Source organism: Bidens hawaiensis, unplaced genomic scaffold, assembly GCF_021521415.1.
Source record: "Bidens hawaiensis isolate Kalapana, Puna unplaced genomic scaffold, B.hawaiensis_p1.1 tig00003956_1, whole genome shotgun sequence".
In the NCBI taxonomy this organism is placed as follows: Eukaryota; Viridiplantae; Streptophyta; class Magnoliopsida; order Asterales; family Asteraceae; genus Bidens; species Bidens hawaiensis.
Genome location: NW_027491227.1, coordinates 876,790 through 888,858, shown reverse-complemented (window position 1 = coordinate 888,858; position 12,069 = coordinate 876,790). Strand labels below are relative to the sequence as shown.

The following is a 12,069-nucleotide window of genomic DNA, read 5'->3' as shown; positions in this document are numbered from 1 at the left end:
CCCGCAAATGCATTTAGTCACCTATCACATTAGATTCTCGTTAATCCTTTCAAAGCACTCATTTTTTCTCCATCCATGCATTCTTATAAATCCTTACATTTCCATATCATAGCCACTTTTAATATTTTGTTTTTATAATCAAATCAAATTATATGTATAAGTTAACTGAATGCAGCATACATTGTTAGGCAAAATAGTTTATATAAACTAAAAATAACAGTGGAACAGGGAGCAAAAAACTATATTAAAAAACAACCGGTAAAAAACACATAAATGAACACCAACATTCAGCTACATGTGCACCAAACCTCGAAAACAAAACAACTACAAGAATTTTACAAGAAACAAGTTTCAGTCAGTTTGACTAATAACATACAACATTTGGTCAACAACGAAAACCAGGCTGGGATCATGTCGGTCATAGCAGACCCGCTCTCAACATCTCCAAGCCACACGTTACTGAACACTACTTGGTCCAACACTCATAGGGTTGTTTGCCACCTGGCGAAAAGATTGTTCATGGACTGATGAAATATTAGCATTCACACCGCAATCACCACCATTTTTGGCACCTTGATTTAAAAGGCTAACAAGTGCAAGAAAAATTTCCATTCTTGTTACATCCCTGTTGGCCTGTGAATATGAAGTGTTTGTTAAATATAACTGTTTTTAACATAAGTTAGTGATTGGTTAGTGTCGTATAGTGTTACCTCTACAGTAAAATGGGCCCATATCTTGTCGTTACTCGACTCCATCACCCCTTTCAAGATGGTTAATCCTAATCCTTTAACACCATCGGCTATCTCCAAAAACGAGCCTCGTTCTTCACATAGCATCTGCAACCCGATACATAAGCAAACATACAGGTGTCATTTCTTAATATACCGAGCCAAAATGGGCTCAGGCTTGAGCTTGAAGTTAACAAGCCTGCTTGATTCAGCTCATTTATATTAGTGAGCTGAAAAGTCGAGCCACCTTGTGACTCACTGAGCCGGCTCGTTAATTTGTTATTGCACATTGATATTTAAAAGACAAAAACAAATTTTTAACAGATGATGCAAAATATATAAAGAGAAAATTAATATGTTTTGTTTTTTCTCAAACTTTTTTAAAGATCGACGCAGATTCAAAATATTATGTCTACTTTTTGTTCTTTTTTTAAATGTTTTCATACGCTGTTATTAGTATCTATACTATATATAATACATCAAACAAGGGCAAATTAAGACACCTTGATTTTAAGGGATTCACAAATCAATTAACATATGGTACAACCTTTAATGCATCTAGGATAAGGGCAAACTTGTCAACAACTAAAATAGGTTATTAAATAGTTACATCATTGACCCATTCACTTTGCTTAACTTTTGTAAGTTTTAAAAATAGTTGCAACTATGATCTTTAATCTCACTCTTATATGATTTTTATTTTCATTTTTAACTCAACCCCCCTCATTATTTTTAAATATTAATAACTCTTTATGTGCGTAATATTTTTTTTAAAGAAATCATACCATAAAAACGAGCATGTTTTTATCTTTAATTTGAGTATCATTTTATTATAGTTTTTTTCATTTAAAAAATATCATTTTACGTAGGGGTACTGTTTGTTGTGTGGTTTTAATGGATTTTAAATCAAACCGTGGGTCAAACCGTTAGTAACCGATTTTGTCATCGAAAACCGAAACGAACCTTGAAAATTGAAAACGACCAGCCAAAAGTTAATGAAAAAATCAACGGTGAAATCAAACCAATAACCGGTTTGAACGTTTTTCGGTTTCAAATCGAACATCCATAAACTTGTTACATGATTACAAATGTATGTTTCCCGCTGCATCGCGCGGGCACTTGTCTAGTTATTATATTATTCTTATTCTTTGTATTATTATTACTACTATATATGAATATTAAAAAGTTGGGGTGTAGTTTAAACAAGCGAGCCATGAGCCGAGTCAACCTCGGCTCGTTAACAAACAAGTTTTTTGAGCGAGCTGCCCGCTTTTTGAACAGTCCTAGTCATCCTAAGTGCGCATTCAACATACTGCATGTGTTTAGGTGATAAAATGCCAGCTGGCAGCTGGAACCTACCTCCACAAGCATTTGACGAGGTGAACTGAGATCCTCGACTATTATAGGACAGACCATTGATTGTGAACCGACCTCGTACGCCCATGTTACACCTCCTTCAAAGTTGTCCCTCAACAACACTCCACCGTCCTTGCTCAGAAGCTATGGTTGAATCAAATAACAAAATCCCGTTAACATACGGTTCTTCCAAAATACGAGCTATAATTTGATCTAAAAACATACCTTTGATTCAACCGTGTGTTTTAGCTTGTCTGCATGCCTTGTAACACTTTGCAAGAAAACCATGTGCCTGATGGTGCGTTCTAGCAATGCATCGATGCTACACTGTTTATAATAACAAAGATAATATAAGAAAAGCATACAATTCAAATGTAGCAAGATGGGTCAGGTTCGGGTCAGACTGGGTACCAAGTTGAAACAGGTCATCAGTCAAGACGAACATCCCAAGGTTGGGTCGACACTTTTAACCCATTTTTTTTTGTAAATAATAAAAACGTTATTTATGAGTGTAATAAAACTAAAAAAGTCAATCTTTGCATATGGGTTCTTTTAAGTCAACTTGAAAAGGCCAATTTGGGTCTATTATAATTTGACAACGGATCAAAATGGGGCATTCTTATAAACTTGTTAACTTAAAACGGGTCAAAATGGGTTTCAACAACACCCACAACTATTTTGAGCCCGACTTATATTTCTCAAAATCATGTTTGACCTTTTATCTAACCCGCCCCATGTGTCTGCAAAGCTTACTATTGAAATAAAACACAACCCAAATCGACTCATATTTAAGAAAACAGGTTAAAAATGCCACCTTTACTTCTGGTCAAACAGGTTCTGTAGAAGGGAATTGATCAAATCTAAGTAAAAGTCAAACCTTGGGGTCGCAATTCGCAAAAGCATTAAATTTTAAGTTTTGTAAACTCAAAACTAATATATAGAAAGCTATTTTTACCTTGGCACTATTTGGAACAATTTCTCTTAATTCTTTCACACGATCTTGAATCATCTGGCGATCTTTAGGTCTAGGTCTAGGGTTTTCTCCCGGTTTAAGTCTCTTACGGTTCGATTTGCTGACATCATCACTCTTTTTAACATACCCAGATGAAACACCGCAATCTTTCTTCAAATCCCGTCTTTGGTCAGCCCAAGAGTTGACTTGTGATGAAATTATAGAACTGGAATCAGAAAAGTTCCCTCCATCTTCTTTTGAAACCCCAGACTTATAAGAAAAAGACCGTGTTACCCCTGCATTTTTTACGCATTTGGGCCCACCAATCACATTAATCCCCCGGTTAGCCCAGCACGGTGATGAATATGATAAAGTGTCATCTGCAATTTGTTTGGAAGTTGAGTGAGTCTTGGAGACAACTGCATCTAGAAGATGATCACTGGCGGTTGATGAATAGATTCCGCTATCAGATTCTCCGTCATAAACTGTGAATGAATCTAAAACCGCACAATCGTTTGGTTCCATTCGGTTATTAGTAAAGGTATCCTGATTTCCACTGAATAATTTGGTTTTTAAATCCATTCCCACAATGTCAAACAAGTCATCACTTGATGGAGGTTTTAAACATGTTTCTTCTGATGACATTGTAAGCGCCTGAAATAGTTCGTGCTCTAGGTTTTCGTTATTGGAAGTCAAATTGATCTTCGTGCACTGCTCATCTGCAAGATAAACACAAGTTTTAGTGAATGGGTTGATTCGGTTATATTTTCTCTCTAAACTGAAATAACCGAACTGTAACCAGAATAGCTGACGTAACTGAACCGAAATAACCAAACCTAATAAAAAAACTGAAAGTTTGGCTTTATTGTTCCAAGTCTTACGCCTCCTTAACCAACTGAGCTACACTGTTTTTAGAAAAAAAACGGATTTTTGGGTTCGGTTCCGGTTTTGCTATAACCAAAAACCAAATTGAACTGCGACCGAAAAAACCGATTTAAAGTAATTTACAAGAAATTAGTCACTGGTAATAATCAATTAATTATTAATTAACAAAAAAGTTTACGACCAAAGTTGCAGGCCCATTTTCAACATTTGGCCATTTCTATATCCAAAATTTTTAAGCCAAAAAAGTTTAGGTCTCAATGTGTAATAATCAATAATTTTTTAACAAAAAATTTAGGCCCAATGTTTCAGGCCCATTTTCATCACTTGGGCCACTTTTTTATGCAGAACTTTCAAGCCCGAATGGTAAAAATGAAAATCTGAGACCGAACCGAACGTTTTCAAAAATCGATTTTCGCTTTTGGTTCTGTTTTGAGTCCCAAACCAACCCATGCACACCCCTAGGTCAAACAGATGAAGTTAAAAACTAGCTAAAAATGTATTATATATACATATATATATATATATAAAACGGGTTTTAAGTCACCTAATATATTTATTTTAAAATTATATAGTTTTTAATCATGTTTGGCACACTAATTGTTAATAAAATCTTTTTACAAAAACCGTTTCAGGTCAATCGAACCCAACCCGCCATGTGGCCTCTAGCTGAATCTAAACTAACAGCACACTTACCAAAACGGGCATCCGTAAAAGACCGTTGACCCGAGCTTGCAACATTGTTCGACTCTGTTATCCGAGACATCATAATATCATTCCCATTATCTCCCAAAAACGCATCCGATACAATATGTTGTTCCATTAATCTTAACGGGTCATAGTTTGTTGAAAATGGATCAAAAGCAGTTTGTTGACCACTGCTTCTGGAAGCCTGAGGTGAGTGGACATGAGCTCGGGTGGGGCCCGTTTGGTTGCATATGCCAGGAGTAAAAAGTGTACAGTCTGTCACTTTAGTTTTCCCTGATGAATGACAGACGGTCTCCTGAAGATTTTGATTAATATTGTAGTTTTCTGATAATAACGCACCGGGAACGCATCCGAGTTGAGAAATTAAACTACTGACATCATTCACAAATCCCATATTCTCCATGATCTGTAATAAAATATAGCAGATTGAAACAAATTATAGTATTTAAATGTTTTGGGGAAAGTTAACGTACAAATGAAATTAACCTACTTGTATATATAATTACTCTAATTGATTCTCATGTTTAGCACGTTAATTCATTTGTATTTGATCCAAACCCTAAATGTTTTTTCCTTAAAAAATGTAAATTTGAAAATTAGAAGACCAAGATGGACTTACAGTTGAGGTTGAACCGAGTTGAACAACACCGTGAGGATGAACAGGAATAACCGCGATTGTCTGTGACAAAATATAGAGAACCGTTACAATTTTGCAGGCAAGAAATTTTTAATGATTACTGGAATTTTAAATCTAAATATTACTTTACCTGAATGCCAGCTGAGAATTGTGTATAAACCTCATTCGATACCTGTGAGCACATTGAAAAACAGATTGTTAATATTATTATTAATCAAGTTAATCGAAAGTATTATTAAATTTAACATTAAAAGACAGATTGTTAATGTTATTATTATTATTTTTTTGAAGGTGTTAATATTATTATAATCGTTGTTTTTATTAATTAAGTTAATCGAAAGTGTATTTAGTCCACAAAACCTCGTAAAGTAATTTATATAAAATAGTTATTTTTGCTATGATCAAACTAACAATAAAAAAAACAGATTTTTATTATTATTAATTAAGTTAACCATATGTGTATTTAATGCATAAAACCTCGTAAAGCATTTTATATATAAAAAAATAAAAGTATTGTTAATTAAGTTACTTAACGTGTATTTTAATGCATAAAACCTAGCAACGCATTTTATATAAAAAACTAAATATTATTATTAAAATAACATTAAAAAAAACTGTTATTATTATTAATTAATTAAGTTAATCAAAAGAGTATTTAATGCATAAAACCACGTAAAGCATTTTATATTAAAAAAAAATAGATCATTATCATTATTATTATAATAAAGCTTTATTAATAATATTTTACACCAATTATTCATAGAAATTCTAAAAAACTTGAACAAAAATGTTTCGGGTTAACCTAGCCTACACAGAACAGTCAAACATTAGACCTTCTAGTCAGTAAGAGTGACCTCTAATGAGTTGATTTAAAAGGATAAAGTTTAGACCTCGGGTGGATGGACGCCTAGGATTTTGTTATCCCGTATAATCCACTGATGATTTCTAGTAAATGCAACCCTCCCGACTAATCTGAAATAACGTTAAGAACTTAGTAAACAATAAAATACAAAACAAAAAATGAAGCTTTAGAGACTCACCCTTCTCCTAAAAGATTGATGTAGTTGTCTTTCATCATTTTCGTTACAAGCAAGTCGATTTTATTTGTGCTTTGAACTCCATGTGCACCATTAGTATAAATCACGGGTTCATAATAACATTCTTCCCATATTAAAAGCCTAAAATAAAAAATAAAAAAACTAGTTAGCAAGTGATGGACAATAAAAATAATCCATAAGTAACCACAACTAGAGTGTTCATCCCATAATTATAATAATATTATAAGCATTATAATCTAGGTTTAATACCATGAAACATAATAAAAATAATTAATACCATGTTAGGTTAGGTAATTAAAAAATTAATACCATGTTATACAACAAAGAAAATTATCTATGTCAGCATTTTTTAAATTTTAGAATTTTGACCCATTTAAGCAGTAAATGACATTTTCTTTTAAAAAATCACCAGTACATGTATTTTAAACAAATTCAATGGCTATAATATACTAAAAATTTGTTGAGCGACTTTTACGTGCAAAACAAGTAGGTTGGTTCTTTACAACATTACCCTTTCAACCTACAAAATAAATAATAAATAAATAAATAGAGTTCTTATGATTACTAAAATTTCAAAAATATCCCTTCAATTGGGAGAAGATTATTTGGTTTTGGATTCATATATACATGAAAAATCACACGAACCGTACGCGTTAATAAATTAAAATATACGGATTTAGATTCCGATCCGTTAAACTAGTACTGGTGTCCTTGAAAACACAAGTGAAATTACAACACATGGAGTCAGGAGAAAGAATACAAACAATAACAGACACTAAGCCACAATAAACCAGACACTATACCACAATATACCTGCCCTGTATCCTCAACTGACATTGCACCAAGACAAATCAAAGTAATCTAAATATTAAAATCCAACAACACCAACCAAAATTCACAGACAGCAAGTCAAATATTAAAAAGACCATACAGAATCGAATCAATAGCATGTCAGATCTTATAAACTATATCAATAACACCAAACCATCTTTTATGCCCTAAAAGAAAATCACATTCTTAGCTCATGTTATCAGCTTGGATCGTTTAACTTACGAGCTCGTTTTGAGCTTTATTCCTAAAGTTCGAGTTAGGCTCGTTTATTATTTATCAACTAATTCATATACATCTATAATTATATTTTTTACATTTGCTGTAATATATATTATTTAGTAGGTTTTATCATAATTTTATATAAATAAATAGTTAAAAAACTAAATGAAAATCATATAAAAACTGGGCCCGAGCTCGTTTACTAAAAAAAACTTATTTTTAGGCACGATTCTTCGATCTCAGGCTTTGGTATTTCAGACCCATGATTCCAATATGTTTGAAAGAAGATGACATTATATCAAACAGAAGCCAAAACATTAAAACAAAGATTAAAATGAAGCAAGTAAGTAAGTAACTTACTTAGGGTTTTGACAGCCAATCTTCCAGAAAATAGCATAAGACCATTGATTAACACCACAGAGAGTCTTGAGAGCTTCTTTCAACAAATAACCCATATCGAAAAAAAAGAAAACAATAACTGAACTAACTAACTAACTAACTAACTACCGCGGCACGAGGCTCTTCCGGCCTGTTTGGTTCTGAGCCCACCAATTCTTTTCCGTAAATTCCCACCCAAGATCAAAACCCTAGTGGTCGTAGACATGTAGAGAGAGATGGGTTTGAATCAGAAAGACATGAGGGTTTTTAATTGGGATTTTAGAGAGAGAGAAAGATGGGTTAAGATTCTTTTTGTGGTGAAAGAAAATAAAAAGAAAAAGATGAATGAGATTTGGTAAAGGTGAGTGATTGATTCTCTCAGTCACTAGATCACAAATGCTATACTGTCTATGCTGGTTGATTGTTTGTTTTCTTCAATCACTGTCTGCAACATTAGATTTTGGACCAAAGTCATATCAATTCTATTAAATCATCACACAGATGATACTTTAAATCTATCTTTCTGTCTTTGTCTCTCTCTTTGGATAAATGCTTATGTTGCTAGCTCTTTAATTACTTTTTTTTAACTACAAAGTAAGTAATGCCGGGTACTCCGTACACGGCCTCCATTGGCTAAAAGTAGCCCGAGCTGGCCACTAGTCCGGACGGACGGAGCCCCTAGCGGTCCACCTATTGAGGGTGGATAAAACCCAACCCCACGCCCGCCAAATGGCACTACAGCGAGGAGCCGGTAAAACCGGGTGAGATCAGGACTCGAACCCTGTTAAGCCAGGGTCATCCCTCATATCTCCGATATAAATTGGTGATAGTGATGTTTGAACCCCCTACCTCTCACTTGTAAAGTGCGTGCTCTACCATTGAGCCACAACCAATTTATTAGCTATTTAGTTACTATTATATATATATAATATATATAATTGAAAACATAAAATTTCTACGTGTCGCGATGTGGTCGCTTCCCTCTTTTTGGAGTCACCAGATTTGCTTGATTTTTAAATTGAGGCTTCTCATGCATCTGACCCGAATTCACGGGTATGGGTCTCACCAAACCCAGATAGCCCTTAAACGGGTTATAACATCTCATTATATTAAAAATTAATCTCACCAAATATTTGATATGAAAATCCTATAAAATTGGGATATACTAAATATTAATATCCGATTTGTTTTAAAAAAAAGATATTATTTATAATTATATAACAATGTTATAGTAAAAAATAATCTGGTCATGGGTCTCATCAAACCCGTATAGCTTTTAAACGGGTTATAACATCTCATTTATTTATGAAACATTTTCATCATCAAACTATAAGTATATTATTAACTAGGTTATTAACCCGTGTACAACACGAGTGAAAATAAAAAATCGTATAGCAAACACGTGTAATTTAAAACCACAACATATGCTATACACAATATTTCTGAAATATATATTTCTTTTTAAACTATACATAAATTAACTATTTTTAAATCAAAAAGCCTTTTGAAACAACCTCGCTCGTATTGAATTTAGTTATTAGTTTATAAAGCTAAACTCCCTAAAAATAGAAAAGTAATTTGTAATAAAACTACTATAAGTGAAGAATATATGGTATCACCATTAAATGCAAAGTTTCTTATTGTAAGAGCATATATATTAGGTATTTTGTTTTGTTTTTTGAAGTAATATAGTTTGACTTAAACATCAATGTTTGACTTATCTATTGGATAGATAATACTTACCTTGGAACTAATTTTATCAACAATTATCTCCAAGTCTCCAACGCATTTGTACTTTCCAACCACTACATTGAATCCACATAGCTCACGTAAATATGTTCGTTAGCGCCAACAATCAAATATAATAAGAATCAGAGGGTCGCATTTACATTGGTGATGAGTTAAAAATAAATTATGACCTATATATTTGACTTTCGAAACAAAGAAAAAGAATGTTTGTGAAAAGAATTCGCATTGAAAAAATTAATGTTTGGAAAAACATGTCATTAAACATTTAACTCAAATTTAGGAGTTAACTAATTTTAAACTTCCGAAAATTGAATTACTAAGTCAACATAATAAATTGTGATTAAGAAAAATTAGGAAACTCAACCCAAAATTAAGAAACAACAAGTAAAAATAAAACGCTAACAAAATGTGATTGTGCAAAATTAATTATCTAACTTTTATGATAATAATGAGTTACCTTGTTACTCATATAATAATATGATAATTTAATTTTCTAAATTTTAATTATTAAGTCAACATAATATATTTTGAGCAAGAAAAATAAAGAAACTCATTTCAAAATTTGGAAGCAACAAATTAAATTAAAAAATTAATACAACGAAAATTTATTAAATCAAATTATATTAAATAGTTAATTAAATTAAAGTATACACAAAAGAAAAAAAAATGAAAAGGAAAAAAACAAACATATATAACTATTGGTTTAATTACATAAACAAAAGCATGTCAAAACTCTATCTGTCAAAAATGACTGGCTGCATTTGTTTTAATTGAACCGATGGCTGCCTCTAATGATCTTTTGAGAAACTCAGTCAAATGATCTTTTGAGAAACTCATATGACTCCAGCAAAAAATGATACAATATTTTAGATATAGGAAATCAAACAAATGCGTACATTCTGATGAACAATTCTTTATAACTGTTGCCATTGTTAGACTCAAAGTGCACTAAAAATAATTACATGGTTAGGTTCATCCTGTATTACCTAGACAATCCTTCCTAGCTATTTGCAAATCCCTTGACGCCACCCTTATAATAAATATATACTATTAAAGGCAAAAGGTCAAACAATAATAATAGAATTAAAGTTCAAATAATAATATCAAGTATGAAAAAAAACAAATGTTTCACCATCAAACCAAGCAACTAAGAAACACGAAACCGTAATCTGTTTAAACAAACGTATTCAAACGCTGAATCGAATTCAATTTTTTTTCTAGAATGGGAAAAACCAAAACCACCACCGAACCCTAGAATCAGTTGACCCAAACTCATTTTAACCCATCGCCCACCCTCAACTGACCCTCCCGTTTTGCGAGCCTTACTTTAGACCCATTTGACGTAATATAGCTTGTCATTCCAATATAATCCACCAAAACTAAATAGAAACTTATGGACTAACAACTTGATTTCGATACCTTATCTTAAAAAATATGCATTGTACCTGGTGAAATCTTTGTTACTTCTGCTTAGTTGCTTGCATCAGTTACCGTGACCTGCAAAATTGGTTTTTACTGATACAAACATGTATTAAGATAATAAAAAAAATGATATGTTACAAACCTATTGAATAAATTATAGGAGATCGAGACATTAGGTAAATTGACACCCATAATGCACGAAAAATATATTCAATGATGTGAAATTGAATCTGCGATGTGAACTTGCAAATTGTTAGCAAAAAAATCCAATATACCTTCACATATAAACCAACTCAACTTGCAGATTCTGTTATCCTACAAAAAATAAAATATAAAAAATAAAAACAACCCAAGTGGTATGAAGTGTTGAAACTACACGATGTTCGAAAAAAATACAGTTTATATATATTAAAATAAATCAAATTCAATCATTTCAGTAATGTTAGATTCCAAGTTGCAATTTCACTATATAGATTAAAAATATTCATTTTAGATGAAAAATATCTACCTTGTAACAATTTCATCGGGAAGAAGCCAATCACAATTAGCCGATTAAACCTTAGACCTAAATCATTTAAAACTGACAGTCTATTATAGAGCACTATATCAAACTTGTAGCAATATCTAACTTCTCCATTTTATAACTCTAAATGATTTAAAACCCACTGTTGATTAAACAAAAATCGATGAAGATATTGATTATCCAACAATAGAATAAATGTATATCATTTATATATAATAATACCTGAAATATGGGTGAGATTTCACATACAATCAAAACACAAAAAGAATGAATATATGTAGCATTAATTGTAGAAACTCTGTGATTATTGAATGGTGGAAGATAGGAGTGAGCATAAAACCGAATTAATCGAACTGAAACCGAATAACCGAAAAAACCGAACAGAAGCATTATAACCGACGGTTAATTTTTTAGTTTTTTGTAAAACCGATTTTTGGGTTTAGGTTAGGTTATCCATTTTAAAGAAAAAACCGAAAAAAACCAAACCAGACCGATTAATCGAACCTATGTTTTTTACGTGTTTTTTTTAAAATGTTATGACCAGAAACAAAACACCAAAAGAATCTACCATTGATGGTGATGAAAATTATGAAGATGATCAAGATTGGGTCTAAACTTTGAAGATG

At 32.1% G+C, this 12,069-nt stretch overlaps 1 protein-coding gene across 1 annotated transcript; it reads right to left on the bottom strand.

The window, feature by feature from the left end:
• Window positions 1-220: 220 nt before the first annotated feature.
• LOC143624693 (transcription factor LHW-like) lies at window positions 221-8,275 on the bottom strand. Its single transcript, XM_077095259.1, has 11 exons — window positions 7,732-8,275; window positions 6,304-6,441; window positions 6,154-6,235; window positions 5,394-5,435; window positions 5,246-5,305; window positions 4,615-5,032; window positions 3,040-3,755; window positions 2,310-2,411; window positions 2,088-2,228; window positions 711-836; window positions 221-633 (listed from the first exon to the last, which is right to left on the bottom strand). Exons 1-11 carry the CDS (start codon window positions 7,824-7,826, stop codon window positions 457-459), a joined length of 2,097 nt encoding a protein of 698 aa, XP_076951374.1. The 5' UTR covers window positions 7,827-8,275; the 3' UTR covers window positions 221-456.
• Between the last annotated feature and the right edge of the window lie 3,794 nt (window positions 8,276-12,069).

Coding starts and splice junctions, on each gene's coding strand:
- LOC143624693 (XM_077095259.1), bottom strand. CDS start 7,826: ATGGGTTATTTGTTGAAAGAAGCTCTCAAGACTCTCTGTGGTGTTAAT. Junction 5,033..5,245: donor AACTCGGTTCAACCTCAACT/GTAAGTCCATCT, acceptor ATTTTATTACAG/ATCATGGAGAATATGGGATT. Junction 634..710: donor GGGCCCATTTTACTGTAGAG/GTAACACTATAC, acceptor TCATATTCACAG/GCCAACAGGGATGTAACAAG.